Genomic DNA, 17,859 nt, shown 5'->3' with positions numbered 1-17,859 from the left:
TAGGAACTTCATGTTAAGCTGAATTGCCTCAACATTTATGGTAAGATAAATGGTTTACTAAGTAATCAGGTATTTGTATAAACCAAAGCGAACTCCTGGTATTCGTCTCAGGATGAATTTTTTCCATAGTGTAGCTTATACATTTATTCATTTTTGTAAATCTAGGAATATCCAAATTTGTTAACAGTTCTGTGTTAGGGTAAAAAGTAAGTTCCTCATAGCATAAAGTTCTGTCCAGTCTTTATGTATGGTCTCATGGGTTCTTATCAGTGAAGCTAAGTAAGGACCATTTAATGAAGATTCTCCCACAGTGATCCCTCTGGATAGAGAACCACTCCAGGCTCTCTCTTTCCCTCTCTCCAACTCAGTCTCCTTGGACAACTGGCAGGGCCCCTACCCACAGTACATCCTCCCTTGTATAACCATGGTCAGCCATCTGACCTGGTTTTTTATCACAATGAAGAGACACCTAGAAGAAAGTGAGAATGTCTTTTAGATTTCTTTTAAAAGTGTGCCTATCCTATTTTCTTCAAAGCCAAAACCTAGTTCTTTAAGAACATTTTTGTTCTCTCATTCTCAGAACCAAGCTTCTCAGTATAGGCCACTTGGCAACTCTAAGTACTAGCTAGAGTTGATTTATGCAATTTCACTTTCAAAGGAGCTGGGAAGTTGGACCTAGGTGGGTGGTGGGGTGGGGCAACTCCTTAAAGAGGCATAGAATCAGCAACAGACTAACAAAAGTTGAGATAAAAACATTCAAGCAATCTAGAAAGATGAGTCAGAACTAGTTCAATGGCAAAGAAGCCGAAAAGATATACTTGGAGGATGCCAGTGGGTATTACTTGGAAGGTTGACAAATTAGGACCTCTCTGATGTATACATTTTATATTTAATAAAGGAAAAGACCTTTCTTCCAAATTTACATAATTCAGGAATTTGGTAATTTGTCCATGTTAGTAGTATGAGGCAAAGCAGGGACTATCCAAATGGGAATGTAATAAATGATGTTGAACTATATTATATTTCTCCAGGCTATTCATTCTAATTCTGTGATATATTACCCTGATAAATGTGAAAAAGATGAACTTCCTACAAGCTTAGAAAGTTTTGTTTTACATAAAACTAGATTGATACAGCCACTTGGTGAAAGATGATTGAAGTCAGTGTCCCAGGCCTAGTACTTGACTAGATTTTGAACCATGCATGTGTAAATATTTTTCAAGGAAATTTGTATATTTCCTTTTACAAATTTAATGTGTGCTAATGTTCCCTTTTTTGAGGAAATAATGTTTCGTTATATCAGACAGTGGATATTTTTGTTAAAAATATTGAATTGAGCGCTGACCAGTTTCAATTAGTGGTTAAAGCTTTGGCCTATAGACAAAGGGGTCTCAGGTTCAATTCCTAGTCAAGGTCAAGTACCTTGGTTGAAGGTTCCCCATCCCTAATAGGAGCGCATGTGGGAGACAACCAATCGATGTGTCTCTCACATTGATGTTTCTTTCTCTCTCTGTCTCTGCCCCCCCCCTCAATCCCTTCCATTCTCTCTAAAAATCAATGGAAAAAATATCTTCGGGTGAGGGTTAGCAGAAAAAGAAAAAAAATATTGAATTAAATTTTCCTAACTAGTGATTTAAAATATTATTTAAAATTTTTTAGTTTAATTAAATCCAGGTGGACACTTACTAGGTGTTTAAACTACTCAGACTACTTATATTAAAGGACTATTTGATAAAATTCTGAGTATATTTTGACATTTTTCAAAGGTTTGGATCTTCATTTATTTTCTAAACTATCATAAAATATATGATCACTAAGAAGGAAGCTTTCAATTTCATTCAGTATTTATTGAGAATCTAGTACCATCTTAGCCTGGCGTCTTGTGTGGACATATTTTCTTCTTTTGAGGAATTTATTTCTTCTTCAGAAAAAAGACATATAGTACTTAATACAGAGAACAGTTCTGCATGCTGTAAAATAAGGGATGGATTATATGATTAAAAGCAATGGTTTTAAAATTTGGTTTTCTATTAAAATCATCACAGGAGGTTTTTTTCTCTCTTTCATAATTGAGATTTTGTTGTTTGTTTTGAGGATCAGTACACAGACATTTCAATTTGTACACAATTCTTAGCATACATACCAAAAATATAAAGTCATGTAGTTGTGATTCTTTTCTAAACAGTTATTCCAGTGACTTTCCAGCTTAAAATTTATTCATTTTATTTTAGAAGAGCTGGTTTCACTTAGTTACAAAAACATCAATTTCGAAACTATATCTGTCTAAGTAAATTTATTTACTCTTGTGTCAACCAAGTATTATTAACATGGGATTCATAGGGATATTGCATAAATCTGAAAAGAAACTACAAAATTATCAGTATCAACAAGATAGTCTTCAAATTTTTGTTGGCATTTTGCAGACAATTTAAAAAATGCTGCATATTGATTATTGTTAGGAAATCTTCCGCACATTGATTCATGTTAGGAAAATGTATGAAACCATTATTTATTTGTATTTTAGAGGTTTCAGTTTTAACATGAATTCCCTTTTCTAAATACTTTGCAAATAAGCTTTCGCTTTCCTTGAAGTTTCAAATTTAACTCACTCATATGCAGTATGATATTAAGGGAGCATACATCATGATGCCATATTTTTGTCATTGATTATTGGATAATTGGCAATTATTCTTTTTGTTTCCCTAAGACCCTAAATTAGAGCTAACCTTTAGTGAATCTTTGTAAAACTCTTCTACGACTTGACCAATATAAGCATTGACACAAAACACAAGGTCATTACATTTTTCTTCTTCTTTTTTTGAACACTTCCATAAACTGTTGATGATTCAGAGCATTTGCACATATGTGATGGATGTATACTAACAACTGTATTCATGGCACTCTCCATAGAGTCTGTTTCAAAAATGAGAGCACAGGAATTTTCAATGTGTATAATATGTTGGTGTGAAGCAATATGACAAACATCAGTTTCTAGTTTTAAAATGCTGTTATGTCTGGATTTTTCATCTAACGTCACTGAAGCACTGACCATCATAACAGAAATAAATATTTTCATATCAGCTGAAATTCTTCAACTGATGTAAAAGCTTTAAAAATATCTATGTCATGAGTTCTAATTTTTAGATAGTGAATTGATAGTATTTCTGCATAGATTTTAAAGTATTTTGAGAAAAAAAAATATAACCAAAGTATTAATTGGGCAGTGTTCCTTATTTTCAAACTCCTGTCAGAGTGTTCCTTCTTAAAAATGCATTTTTTAACATCCACTCCTTTGCTATAAATGTTCAGATCATCATGCTTTCGTGGTAAAATCCAAATTCAGTTTCATGGTCTTGTCCTCTCAATCTTCTCAACTTCACCTCTTCTGTTCCCTCCTCTTACACCTTCATCCAGTCATGCTGAATTTGTGGTTCTCCCAGAAGGCCATTTTCTCTTACTTTTCTGTGCCATTCCACTGTTACTGTAGAAAAAGCACCTCTCCTCTCCCTATCCCCGTCTTACTCCTACTAGTCATTCAAGTCATCACAGAAGTCATCTTCTCTGGAAAACCTCTTGTAACAGCCCTCTTCTCCTGTCATCCTGGAATTAGTATCCCTGCCCTTTCCCCCATCTCTTCCCCGCACCCTGTGAATGCTCTGCCATACCACTTACACTCTGTTGTAGCTGCCTCCCATCCTTAGAGGCCAAGGATGGTGCTACTTTCCCCTCTATTCCCCAAACACCCGGAAGAGCCCCTGGCACATAATGCCTGCTCAAAAGGTTTTCGGCATATTCATGAACTATCACATCACATTTATATTATTGAGTGTTTCAAAGGATACCTGACTAAACTTGAATAATAAATGTGCCTTATGTGTAATGGGTTCTATTCTTTGCTTTAAAGGTAATGTATTACTTTTAAATATAACTAAATAGTGAGTTGGATGTCTTATTTTAGGATATTTATTGGCATTTAAAAAATCCTTTTTAAAAAGCTTCTAGCCATTTTATTTTTATATGACCTAAGTTTTGTAATTGCATTTGTGATTGTTTAATACTGGATTTTGCTTTGGTTGCTAATCAATCATCTTTCCCCTTTTCTCTCTTGGTTCAGCTCCAACAGAGGCCACAATGCAGCTACACCTAGGTAAGTGTTTAAGGCCCCAGTGTCACTAACCTTAGTCCTAGATCTACTTGCCCTAGTCCTCTGGCCTTGTGAGCAGATGAAGTGCTCTGCACTTTCTGATTTGCTGATCGTTTACTAAAATCAGAGTCAGGTCCAGATTATGCTTGAACACAGGAACTCACCTAGGATGATCATACTATCCCGCTGAGGGCTAATGGAAGGACGTCCAAACCTGTTAGTCCATTCATCCTTAGGATCCTGTTGAGTGTGACCATTCGACAGAACATTCTACCGCTGAAATTTCCCTAGTGCTCCCATCCACCATAAACAGACCATAGAAGTGATGGGTAAGGAGCTATGAATATGGAGGAATTCATCTCACTTCAGATTTGAGATTTCTGCTCAAATTAGTACTGCCTTGTGAAAAGAGAACTGATTTGGTCCTTTCTTCAGAAACTGAAATGAGACTGTTTCAATAACTATGTGCTTTGTTTAATGGCACCCTATTATGTTTGTCACCCCTCATTTTGCTCATGATCTTTTCACAGTGCCAGGCACTGATTGGGCCACAGTTCTTGGGGCAGGGTTGTGGAGTCATTAAGAGTACAGATGTTGGAACCAAGCTGCCTGGTCTTTCCTTCACCACTTCCTATCCATGTGACATCAAGCAAGTTACTTAATCTCCCTGTGCCTCAGTTTCCACATTTGTAAAATGGAAGTAATAATAGTACCTACCTCCTAGAGTTGTTATGAGGATGGACTGAATTCATATTTGTAAAGCATCTAGTCAACGACATAACAGTGTTGGAAATCAATAACTACATAAAGAACCATTGAGGCTTACTCATGCCTTTGTAAACGTTCTCTATGAAACAAAAGAACTTTAAGAGCTAAATTTCTCATTCTTTTTTAGTGAAGACCTGTTTTGAAAGCAATGTCCTACACTACGCTATTTAATAAGAATGGAAAGAAGTCATCCTGGCTGGCCCCAGCCTTTTCAGGTGTCTCTCACTGCGGGACTTGCAGATGAGTCAGTGATTTGTCCCTTGGGCTTTTCCTTTCAACCTGTAAGCCCAATTAATTTATTTTTCTCTTTGGAAGATCTGCCTTGAGAAGCTATGCTTTTATGTGATGCTACAGCTTGGGGCATCTCTTCTTTGGCAGACAAACATAAGCACTTAGAAGCATGCCTTCTGGCCGCAGAGGTAGGCTGGTGACTCACAGTGGCCCAGCTGAGTCTCTAGTCTCCCCCACGCTGGGTATTTGAGAGAGCTGTATCCTATAGGCACTTCAGGCACTGTGTCTAATTGTTCAGAGGAATCATTAAGTCACTCCCATGCACAGAATACATCACAGTGTTCTCTCCAGTGTAAATCCCTATTCTCCCTGTTATAGTGCCCAAGGCTTTGAGTCTAAAAAGGCATTCCTCACAATACATGCTGATTCACTGGTTTCCCAGCCTTTGTTATGTGCTTACCTGCTGGCATACCTGCTATAAAGAGGGTGAGGATGGCTATAGGTGGTGCTATCACCAAAGAGAATTTAGAAGTATGTTTCCTAATATTTGGAGCTGAATTTAATTATGCAGTGAGCTTAGTGAGCAAAAGAAAAAAGGTAAATGTCATGTTTGGGGGGGGAAAAATGGGGGGGGGTTATTTTTTGTTCGTTAGATCATATGATTTTAATTTTTTCCAAAAAGCATATGTAAACTTAGTTCGAACAAAACTGTACAGGCTCAGGGAATTTATATTAGTTGAAACAAACTTCCCAAGCAAACCATGGAAATCAATGGGAGAGTTTTTAAGCCCAAAATTCATTTTTTTCAACTTGAGTAGAAATAATTGTCATTTCTCATACAGCCTTGAAAATGAGCTGACTGACATTGTAGCTGCCCATGAAATTGTTTTTACTCACTCACCCTCTATTCAGTGCAAATATCACATACTCTATAGCTATGAAAACATTCTTTGCTATTAGCATGCCCAAAGTTCTTCTAGATTATATTAAAATGGGTGTTTAGTATAATCTCAAGTGTAGTGATAATATATTGAAAACTAGGATGGTTCCCTGGCATTCCTTCTGACTTCTAACATGACTTTATTGGGGACTTTTACTTATTAGTGTAGCTTATTTCTCCTATGCAGCTCTGAGGGGGAAAGAAGTTAACTCGAAACACATTAAATAAAAAAATGAGTGAATATAGGAAATGAGAGAAAGCAAGAGGGTTATAGGAAAGAGAAGAGGAAATGGGTTAGTAAATACCAGCAATGCTAGCTGACAACAAGTAGAGTGTCCTGTTTCTTTCTACACTTTAAAGTGAGTTGGAAACGGAATCTCTTTGGGCGTGTGGAGCTATGAGAGGCAAGTCTTGTGTGACCTCTCCCTATTGGTTGGGGGCTCTAGTTTCCAGATTCCTAGATGTCTAAACAGCACAGCCTTTGCCCTTTGTCCTTAGCAAAGCAAATATAATCAACTGCTCATTTAAAATTCATTCTTAAGGTCAAACTATTATTTCTCATAAATGCAGCACATTGAGCCTTTTGTGTAGCCAAATCTATTGTTTAGTATAATATTTTCTAAATACTTTTTTTCTTTTAGCTGAAATACATAGCGACAGTATTATCCTACGAGATGACTTTGATTCCTACCACCAACTGGAATTGAATCCAAATATATGGTAAGTTACAGGAATACGCCTCACTTGGGGTTTTTTTTTAATGCAAAAAAGAAATAATGCTGATGTTCTCTTGGAGCAGTTTCATAAAATTAAATTTTTCTTTAGTGCTAAGGTATCAGTAAGAATCATTTAACTGGGGACCTGGGCTTAATGTAGACTGCATACTGTCTATACTTGACTTGAGAATTGAATATAGGTATCCCTCAAAGCCATCGGTGTGGCTAGAGGTTTTGTTTTCAGTTGTAGACATAGAAAAAATTCAGTTTTAATGTGTCTAATTATTGCATTTATTCCAAGCAAAAGAACGGAAATGGTTTATCTGAAATGACAGGTGATCTGAATCACACTTCCAAATAACTTCTAAGCCACTGGGTCAACTCATTATTATACTCCAATCACTTCTTCAAAGGCTAATTAGGTACAATTTCATGAGTATTTTGAGGGCAAAGATATAATGAACCAAAACTCATTTGTTAAAAATTCATTGACATGGGCACAGACAACAATGTAGTGATTGCGGGGTGGGGGGGGGGGGTGGGGGGGGGCGGGGAATGGGGGATGGGAGATGGGAGATGGGAATGGAGGTGGAAGAGGGTATAGGGGAGATAAATGGTGATGGAAAACATTAAATTTATTTTTAAAATAAAAACTTGTTGAATACAGACATGGATGCATCAATTTGTTGGCAATTGTATCTTTGCTGACTTTGGATAAACAGTCCTGTCCACCCAGAGCTACAATCAGTCTGCACAATTTAAGAGAATATCTGAATGTGGATTTTCTGTGATACTCAGTGTTTTTGTATACACAATTACGAGTTCAAGATAAAATAGAAAATCTAATGTAAACTTTCACGCTGCAACCAAAATCCAAGCAATACTCAAGACTAGGAAGAGAATAACCATTTTATCCTCAAATGTTACCATATGATATCCATTTCTGATTCTGTTCAACAAATATTAAGCAATCATTATTTTCTTTATTCAGTGAATTAAAGGCAGATATGGTTTTTTTCTGTCAGGTAATTTATAGTTTAGTAAAGGAAACAATAAAAACATTTCTTGGAAGAAGTGGCCCTTGACCTGAGAGTAGCAGATGACGTATAGAGAGTGTTGCTGCTTAAACACTGGGAAGAGGAACTTTTTATGTCTTTTCTAGAAGGAAGTATAAATCTATTTAGTATAAATATATAAACAGAATCAGACTAGACAGCCATAAAGTCTCATAATTTATATGCAATTTAAAGAAATAATTTATCAACAAAATTTCACCTTCATATGAACATAACCTAAATTAAATTTCTTAAAATAAATGGAAACTCTTTATTAATAAAAGACAAAAAAAAAAAACAACCCAAAAGAAAACAAAAACACCGAACACCAAAAACTTTCTAAGCACAGCTTTTACCCAGGAAGAATTCTCTACTTCTCCTGACACTTGGCTTTTTCATATTCCATTAATGTAGATGTTATCGGATGATTTGTTTCTTTCAAGGCAAGTTCATTTCTGTCAAGCTAATTCATTTTCTTCAGTGAGTTTTCCTGACAAATACAAAATGTGACTTTTATGTAGTTCAAATTCTGTTGTTTTTAAAATCAATGAAACGTGATTGATTTTGCTTCACCCATTTTCATGACTGATCTATGATTTCCTGACCAGAGTTATGGATTTTGTGTCCCTTTTATTTAAGGTATGGTTTTCCCTGCGTTTTAAAAAAACCTTTTATTAACTCTAAAAAGCCACATACTTCTGTCTTCTTTCAAATATGCTTCAGAGTAAATTCACTTTATCCCTTATTGCCCACCAGCTCTTTCATCTAGCCTGTTTCAGATAGACAAACAAACTACAAAACAAAGCAAGAACCCAAACTATGAATCTATCATCATTTGAGAAATGACTTTGTTGAACAAAAGGTGTCAGGGTTTCTGAGGTCAGGCCAGTCTGGTTTGACTCTTGAACTAGGCACTTGCCAGCTGGGTACCTTGAGAAAAGCAAAAGCCTTGCTCACCTCTCTGAGCTCCATTGTCTGGTCAGTAAAAGTAAGACTAATACTGTGCTTAGAGCGCTGTTTTAAAGACTGGTAAGTCTGAAGAGGTCTGGCACCATGCCTCGTGCACTATAGGTGCTCAATGCTAGTTAGCTCCCTCCCTCATTCTCTCTCTCCTTCCTTCCTCCCACCCCCCTCCCCCCTTCCCTTTCTCTTTCCCCTCCCTTCTCTTCCTCTCCCTCTTCCCTTCTTTCTTCCTCCTGTGGTGTATTTGCACATTGGTCTCCTTATCTCCTTTAGGCCTAGGTATGAACAAAAATCATTATTATTTACATTATCTTCAACCAGATTACTTAAATGAGTCTCCAAGTCTTCCCTTTGTTGCATTTGGATGAAAAATAGACATCAAATTAAATATATCTGTATTATATGGTATTTGGAGTATAATGAAAATTTAGTATGGCAGAATCATAGAAAAGGGAAAAAGAGGTATTGGATGCCTGAAACCCCTTAAAAATAGACATAAACTCCCTAAAGCCAGAGACCAGAACCCAGTAAAATCAGATATCTCAGGAAATATTTTCAATAAAGTAGGAACAAAGCCAGCTTTGCTTTCTAACTTCACGCTCCTGAAATCTGTTTTCTTGTACACATATTGGCATGTGAGTTTTGTTCCTTATGATATTGCCTCTTATTCTCTTCAGCCCACGAAATTAGAAGCCACTGGGTAACTTTGTGGCAGCGTGGAAGGAGAGTCCTTGCTGCCAGCACCATCCCTGTGCCACTGCCACGCAGGCAGAAACGAAGTGCCCGGTGTGCTGCCTTTGGCCAGCGTCCCAGGACTAAATGCATCACCAAGTAATTTTCCACAAGAGAAACATGTGCTACTTTTATGAGCATGTTTCTTCCATATGGTTCAAAAAGCATCCTATACATTGTTTAATTTGCAACTTTTAAGGACAAGCAAAAAGAGAAATTAAGAAACTTGTCATGTCTATACAGTGATGGAGAGGTAGATCAGTTTAAAAGTTAATCACGCATAACGTATTTGCTTCCCTCAACGTTATCTAATGAAATGAACTTTCTTTCTCTCTATTTCATGTAATTCTTAACATGCAAGTTTCTTATCTCATGTACAAATGACTGTACATAAAGATAAGGAGAACAAAATGATACTATTATTATTATGAATGAACATAACAGCCAGGTAACTATTCCAAGTGTGTGACAGCAGTTGGAATAGAACCAAGAAAGTTTGTTACACCAGCTCAATATTGAAAGTACTGTCTATCTCCTTAGTTTAAATATTAGATTTGATCTAAAAAGTAATATGTGTACTTCGTGAAAAGTTGAAGAATATTAAGAAAATAATGCAAGTAAGTCTTGCTCCCACACTAGACCTATGTCCCCTCCCCCCGAAGGCAACACTGTTAAGTTTCTGCCAGTCCTCCCGAAGTTGTTTGTGCTCACACAGGCATAGCAGTTATGAATTCTGATCACAAACTTGGGTATCAGAGAAATGAAATGGTCTTTATTCTTTCATAACCCAACCTAATTTCTTTTTATTGTCCCCCAGTGATGGAAACTTAATTTCAGTCAACTTTGGCTTGCCCGCTCCCATTTACCTGATGTTGTATCTAAGTTTCAGATGACTTATTAGTGCAAAAGCCAGAGGTTCTCTAGTCATCTGTTCCTGCAGATACTCACGGAGTCCTCCCCAGCTCATCTAGTCTGTGGTGACTGGTCCACGCAGATAGCCTTCATCCCTCTCCTGTCCACTCCTTCTGGCCAGTGGCTCTGTTTTGAGCCCTGCTTAAGGGCATGGAATTGTTCTGCTGCTCCTGGACCTGGACTGTGGGCCTCTTTGTGATGCTGTGCTCTGATGTGCTATCAAGAAGCTTTGGTCCTTCTGCCTCCCTGAAATGCAGAGCATAGAATGCTTCTGCTGTTTGCCCACAAGTCTCTCTGGGCCCTGATAAGGAAGTGGCCCTTTACCTTCCCACTCTCCCAGTGGGTTCTGATTGCTTTGTTGAAATGAGAGCTGAGAAGTAGAGTTACAAGTAAAGAGAACAACAAAAGCCCTTCATGGGAATATAGTGGTGGCTCAGGTTTGATGAGAGTGAAGCTTTTTCACCTTAACTTTGCCCAGATACTGGTCCACACTCAGGTATACTAGTACCTCTGAAGTTACAACAGTAACTTCATCATTTCAAATGTGTCACTGAACCCAAGGGAGTGAGAGAGAGTATGGATGGAGCCACACAGTTTATCAGCACTGCTGACAGCGCCCCATTATCAGGTATGTTCAATACAATTGCACTACTGATGATGGAGAGGATCAGTATTTATTCATATATAGACAACGCTCTAACACCCCCCCCCCAAAAAAAGTGGGAAGAAAAACCTCATGTAACTAACTTTAGAAGCTATGTAAAGACTTGCAAATATGCTTTATCTCATTAACATTTCACTTAAGCATCTGCTACTTTCACCAACCACACTTGCATAGTTCTTTTTTATGAATTAAATTATTTAATCAATCAATCAATCAATCAATTAATTAATTGTTTTTTAAATAATAGGCACAGCCAGGGGCCTGTGGCTTGTGTGTTTTTTTAAATATATTTTTATTGATTTCAGAGAATAACGGGGAGGGATAGAGAGAGAGAACCATCAATGATGAGAGAGAATCATTGATCAGCTGCCTCCTGCATGCACCCTACTGGAGATTGAGCCCACAATCCGGGCATGTGCCCCGAATGGAATCGAACCTGGGACCTTTCAGTCTGCAGATCGACACTCTATCCACTGAGCCAAACCAGCTAGGACAAATTAAATTATTTTAATCTGATATTAACACTGCCAGTATTGCATAAGAATAGAGAGAACTAATTTTTTTATTAAAAGGAAATGTACCTGGTAGCAAAAACTGGGAAAATCTCAGGGATCCATCAATGACAGAATGAATAAACAGTAATACACTCATACAATAGAATACTACTGAGCAATAAAAAGGAATGAGTTATTGATAATTGAAACAACAAGGCTGATCCTCTAAAATATTATGTTAAATGCAAGAAGCCAGGCTCAAACTAGTTTTTACTGTGTGGTTTCATTTATAGATTAGGCAAACTTACTTAAAGTGACAGAAATTAAATCAGTGGTTATTTCAGGGATGGGGGATTTACTGGAAAGGGCCATGAGGAGCTTTCTGTGGTAATGAACATATTATATATCGTGAGAGAGCATGGGTTACATAGATGTGTGCATTTGTCAAAACTTAAGATCTATGTGTTTCACTGTGTACAAATTTACTCAATAAGATTTTTCAATAATAAGAAAAACAATGAGAAAAAATATGAAATAGACATTTCTGTTTCATAACTTGGAGTTTAAAGAGAGAGAGTTAAAGGAACTAAAACGTGAATGAATTCTTGAAAACTATTTAAGTTTTCTTAAGAAGTATCTTTATACTCCTAGCAATTACAAAATCAAGGAGGAATCTTTGTGTGGCTTAGCAGATTAGCCCTTTCATGCTTGTTTTCTGATGATCACAGAAGACATACACAGTTATAACATCACTAGGCTCTGATGTTCTAGTGGGAAACTTGGGACTATTACAAAACATGATGATAAATGGCAACTAGAGGACAACAGATGTTCCCCCTCCAGCACAATAATGATAGCAGAGATGTCCTTGTTAGCGGAGATCAGGGAAGAACAGAAGTCACTCCGCAAAAGGGGCATCTGAGATGAGTAAGTTGTGATGCCAACAGGGAGATGAGACATCAAGAAGAAAGACACAAATGAAGTTGTTTCAGGTCCTTTGGTACGTGAAGACCTCTGTCAATTGTTAGTCACTTTATCATACAGAAAGCCCACAATTTACAGCTAAGGAAGCTAAAGCCATGGCTGGCATTGCATAGGATTGCTTGAATCAAGAAAAGACTAGAACATTTCCACTTTTACAGGTAAAAGATAAGACTACAAGGTCAGCCTGGCCAGCATGGCTCAGTGGTTGAGCATCAACCTGTGAACGTGGAAGTCACGGTTCGATTCCCAGTCAGGACACATGCCCAGGTTGTGGACTCAATCGCCAGTGTGGGGTGTGCAGGAGGCAGCCATTCAGTGATTATCTCATCATTAATGTTTCTATCTCTCTCTCTCTCCCTTCCTCTCTGAAATCAATAAAAAATAAAAACAAACAAACAAAAAAAGACTACAAGGTCAGAGAAATAGAGATCTCAAATTACTGCTTCATTTGGTATTTTCTTGAAAATGCTAATTTATTGGAGCGGTTATCCTGAAATGGAGCAAAAAGATTGGTAATTTGGCTCATTAAAGGTAATTTTCTTTGACAAATATAATTGACTCAACAGAGAATATGAAAAGACAGATTTTAGGATGGGGGTTGAGTTATGCCAGCTGGAGTTTTAGTCCGTGATAATAGCCTAGCCCAAAAGAGAAAAGAAGTCAAGCCAACAGTAAAATGACTTCGTAGTTCTTTAGTGTCTTGGATTCCCCATAAATAATAAAAACGGGACTCAATTTATTAGCCAAGTATGAGAATCACAATTAAGTGCAGTTTCAAGGTAATCAGAAAAAAGTAAGATTGATGAACATTGTCCCTGAGAAAGAAACTGGATAAAAGTACATAAACGTGGCTCGTTGTCCAACAGGCCTATGGGCAGTAAGCGTGGGAGATAGCGCTGGGTGAAGGGGAGCACCTAGCCATGGACACCGAAGTCTCCATACCACTGCTGAGGGATTCTCAAGAGATGGTTTTTGTAATGATAATCATTTATAAAACATATGCTCTAATAGGGTTAACTGATGGAACATGGAGCATAAACCTTACATTTTTTCAAGAGCAAGTTACTAAGCGAGATTGTGAATAATGAGAACAATCGGGCAAAATATTTTCTCTGTTGACATATCTTTTCTAGAACCAATTATATATCAGTGTATTTTGAGGTTGCAGAATTATAATTTGGTCTACAGGGTTTGATGGTCCAATATTCTGATCTTATGTGCATCTTTTCTACTTTTTCTCTCACTCCTTCCCTCTTGTTCCACCACCTCTCATTCTCTCTTCTCTTTTGTTAATAAGTTTATTCTCTTATTACAAAATTCTTCTCTAATCTTCCTCTCTTTCTTCCTTCCCTCACTTTTCTTATATGATGTAATTGCTGTGGGATAAAGCTTTACATGCAATAGAGGGGTTATCCAGAAGGTGGCCCACTAATAAAATAAGGTATGAATCTGGAGGCGTAGTATTTCCGTCTTTAATCTCTTTTTTAGATGACAGAAACAAGAGCTCGCTTGGTGGAATTAAATGTCAAGTACATTTGAAAGAGTGAGAAAATATTTCTTCAAGCAGCATGTAGTAGAATTCACCATAGTAGGAGGTCAGAATATTGTATGTAGTAGTAGCATATTAGAGGGTTATTTTAGCTCGAGTACTATTTGTCATTGTACGTTTTTAACAAAAGAAAGATCAAATTTAAAACTCCTTAGTGAAACAAGAAGATTTTTCTTACCTTCCTCAGTGATAAGTAAGAAGAAAGGGTGAGCTATAAACGGAGTTTGTAATTTTCACCTTTGGAGCATGTTTTAGCTCCTTAGAAATAAGTCATGACATCATTGAAGGTGATATTATTCTCAGTCTTATAGAGTGAATTTTCCTTGCTATTTTTTCTAAAAATATTCCACATTTACAAAGAGAATAGATTTTTTAAAGAGCTTGGTCTTTTACAAGTAGTCATGCCTTCTTTATCATAAAACTGTCTATGGGCAAAAGTTGAGTGTTCTGGTTGTTGAGGTTTGAATGGAAAGTACGAGGAGCTCCAATGTCTCCAGAAGAAGTCAGCTGAGTGCCCCGCTACCAAATGGCCCACTGGGTCCTCTTTACTTTGGTGGATTCACTGTCCCTCATCTGTCCTGGCCTTGCAAGCTCACACATCAGATTTTGTCAGTATCAGTGTTGGCTATACCTGGGGGAAGAGACGTGTTATCTTTGGGTCAGGAAAATTATAAGTACTTTTTATAGTCAGAAACAATATGGAAATTATTTTAAGATCTCCATTCAGAAATGCTGGTGAATAGACAATTCTGGCTTGTTGAATGCCAGATTGCTTCTTCTGAGGCTGAGTCCCAGACACTGACTCCTCCTTCAGAGGCAATAAATTATGAACAGATAATACAGTGTCCTCCGTCTTGGGGCAAACAGCATGCATCTCAAATGAGAATTTGATGGTAACTGATTGTCAGTGAGTTTCCAGGTGATTAACTTGTTTCAGCAGCGTGCCTGACTAAAGGCTGAGTGATTTCCCTCTGATCTGATCAGAAGAATGAGCCATGTAATTAGACTGCTCTTGAGGAAATGATGTTTCAGTTATTTATTTATTGTTATCAGGATGATGTCACCACCATCCATTCATAAATCTCCAGTTGTGAGAAGGAGCCCAATTTTCTCATTAATCCACCTGCTCTGCCCTGTATCCTGAAAGTCCCTTGTAAGTCACCACGGTAGGTGGGGCCCCTGGTCTCCAGAGACATTTCACTTCATCTTCCTCTGTGTGTCCTGAAAGAGTGCCTTGGCTTGTTTTCCAGCTTAATAATTTCAAAATCAGGACTGAAAACATAATTATACCTTTACAAGTGTGCTCTCTACAGCACAAATGCATATCACTTTATCCCAGACAACTACTAGTAAAAGCCCCAGTCACCTAAATAATAAAAACAAAGATAGAGAATTAACACCAAAATAACAATTTCTAAACTGCCAAGGAGCTTGTAATAGTGAAAAACAAAACTTTGGTTCAAAGCATTTCTTTTTCTTTTATGTTTATGGCTTGACCCTAGTTGTGTTGGTCAGCAAGTACCTGCCTTTATATTTACTGATTCTTTTATATTTTTGCTGGTGAAAAAATGATGGTGTTAAAGTGTATATATAAAAACTATTTAGAAATTTTTGGAAATACTGAATTTGAATATGTATTCCAGTCCAGCAAATTCATTCTTAACATTTTCTATGAAGTCCATAATGTTTTTATTTTATTTTTGTACATTTTCACTAGCAAAATGAAATCCTTTTATAAAAGGAAAACATTAAGAAAAGTCATTGTAGCTTTTCAGAATAAACGCTGACAGTAAAAATGGTGACAAACTCTTTTCTTGCACACTGTTTTTATAAAATCAGGGTTCTTGTTCTGGCTGCATTACAGTGGAATAGCAAGAATATTGTACAAGGAGCCAAGAAACCTGAATTCTGTTTCTGTTCCATCATTTGTAAAATGAAGGGGCGATGAGACTCGGTGATATTTTAGGTGCCCTCTGACTCGAATGTGCAATGATCTGTGAACTCTAGTAATAGATTAGCTTTATGTGGAACCGAAGTGTGTGATATACAGGTTCAACAAGGGTTTAACAAATTCAGGCTTTGCATGGTCTTTGGGGGTAGCAAGCATTTCCATTAAAATGTCTTTTAATCATACCATTCATGGCAGAGAGGTGATTTGTATGACGTGCCATGGTATTTATCAGATTCTTATGCTCTGTTTTTCATATCGGGGGGGATAAAAAAGGAGTGGGAAGTTTTTTTGTTTTGTTTTAGATTAGAATGATATTCAGTATTACTTTTCTTATTAGGCAGAGAAGCAATTCATTTCTAATTCTTAGCCTAGGGGGTCACATTCCTTTTTAAATTGAAAAACAAAAGTTTGTAACTGGGATTATTTAAAACTCCCTTCTTTCCACCAATCTCTGAAGAATATGTTATCTAGCTTTACAAAGCCCATTATTTTCCTGAGAAGATTAAATTGTGAGGCCACAGTTTAAATGTTAGGAACAATCAGCATTTTTTCCCCTCTGAGCCTGAAAATACTGGACCTGTCATCATTCAGCAAATTGAACCCCTGTTCTTAAGAACTTGTATAACTTTTCTAAAGGGGAGAGTAGGACTTCAGACCACTAGTATTCTTCATAAAGAACACCCATTGGGTTAGTACCTAACTCTACTCAACAAGTTAAATTGGTAGACACAGAGGCAGTTTGAGAAAGAGAGGAGCTTAAGACTTTAAGAGCACTTAGATATTGTTCTAAATTCTGGGGAATTATTTTTCTTGGAGTATGGATGTTTATTTCTACCTGTAGGTTTTCTAAACCCACTTTGTCTTTCTGACATGGATCACTAGTTTCTTCTGTGAAACCATGGCTACTAGTTGCCCTTTGTACTATCTGACCTCCATCAAGATCTTTGTGTTCATCATGAAATTATGATTTATCTTTTCCTTTATGGTAATGGCATTCATGTGTATGGTTATACAATGCTTATATTTAATGATAGAAAAATATTCAGAAGTTCATGTCATAGAGTCAGTATTAGGAAAGTCACCTTGATGGGCAGCACAGATGATTAGGAACTTGAGTGTAAATTAATCCATGGGCAATAGTCATGGGAAAGTAAAAGGAGATAGGCTCAGATTGATACACATTGAAGGGTCATGATGATGGTTAGAGCTTTCCAGAAACCAGACTATGGACAATATGATTTCTTTCCCAGAAATCCATTTTGAACTGCTTCCTTTCTCACTTTGTGTATCTCCCTCTTTCCCCTGACCCCCAATAATATGCACTCCTATGATTTCAACCATATCCTAAGCTATCATGTCAGTCCTGATCTTTCTCTGAAGTTCAGAAACATACTATATAATAATCATTGTTAGCTGGGCATCTCCAGTTGTCAGCATAACCAGAGAGCAGTCTCCAAGCTCTGTAATTCTCTAGAGTCACACTGTCCAATATGGTACCCACTAGTCACATGGCTGTTGAGCACTTGAAATGTGACTGGTCAGAACAGAGGTGTGCTGTACGTATAAAATACACCTCACAATTTGAAGACTTATTATGAACAGAGAATATAAACTATGTCATTAATAATTTTACATTAATTAAATGTTAACATGTAATTTAAATATATTGAGTTAAATAAAATATTATTACAATTAATTTCACCTGTTCCTTTATATTTCTTAGTGTAGCCATTAGCAAGTTGAAAATTACATGTGG

The 17,859-nt window shown here is 37.0% G+C and overlaps 1 protein-coding gene across 2 annotated transcripts in view; it reads left to right on the top strand.

The window, feature by feature from the left end:
* RELN (reelin) overlaps positions 1 to 17,859 on the top strand; it is a 423,783-nt gene that overhangs the window by 178,047 nt on the left and 227,877 nt on the right. For both annotated transcript variants that reach the window (XM_070424598.1, XM_070424599.1), the window contains exons 5-6: positions 4,115 to 4,147; positions 6,725 to 6,803. In XM_070424598.1, the coding sequence (XP_070280699.1) occupies positions 4,115 to 4,147; positions 6,725 to 6,803 (112 nt within the window). The remainder of the gene's footprint in view (positions 1 to 4,114; positions 4,148 to 6,724; positions 6,804 to 17,859) is intronic.

The sequence above is a fragment of the Myotis yumanensis genome, unplaced genomic scaffold (assembly GCF_028538775.1).
Source record: "Myotis yumanensis isolate MYYU_CA2020_CCGP unplaced genomic scaffold, mMyoYum1.0.hap1 SCAF_9, whole genome shotgun sequence".
NCBI classification, from domain to species: Eukaryota; Metazoa; Chordata; class Mammalia; order Chiroptera; family Vespertilionidae; genus Myotis; species Myotis yumanensis.
Note: the sequence above shows the minus strand (reverse complement) of the source record. Positions and strands in the feature narration are given on the sequence as shown.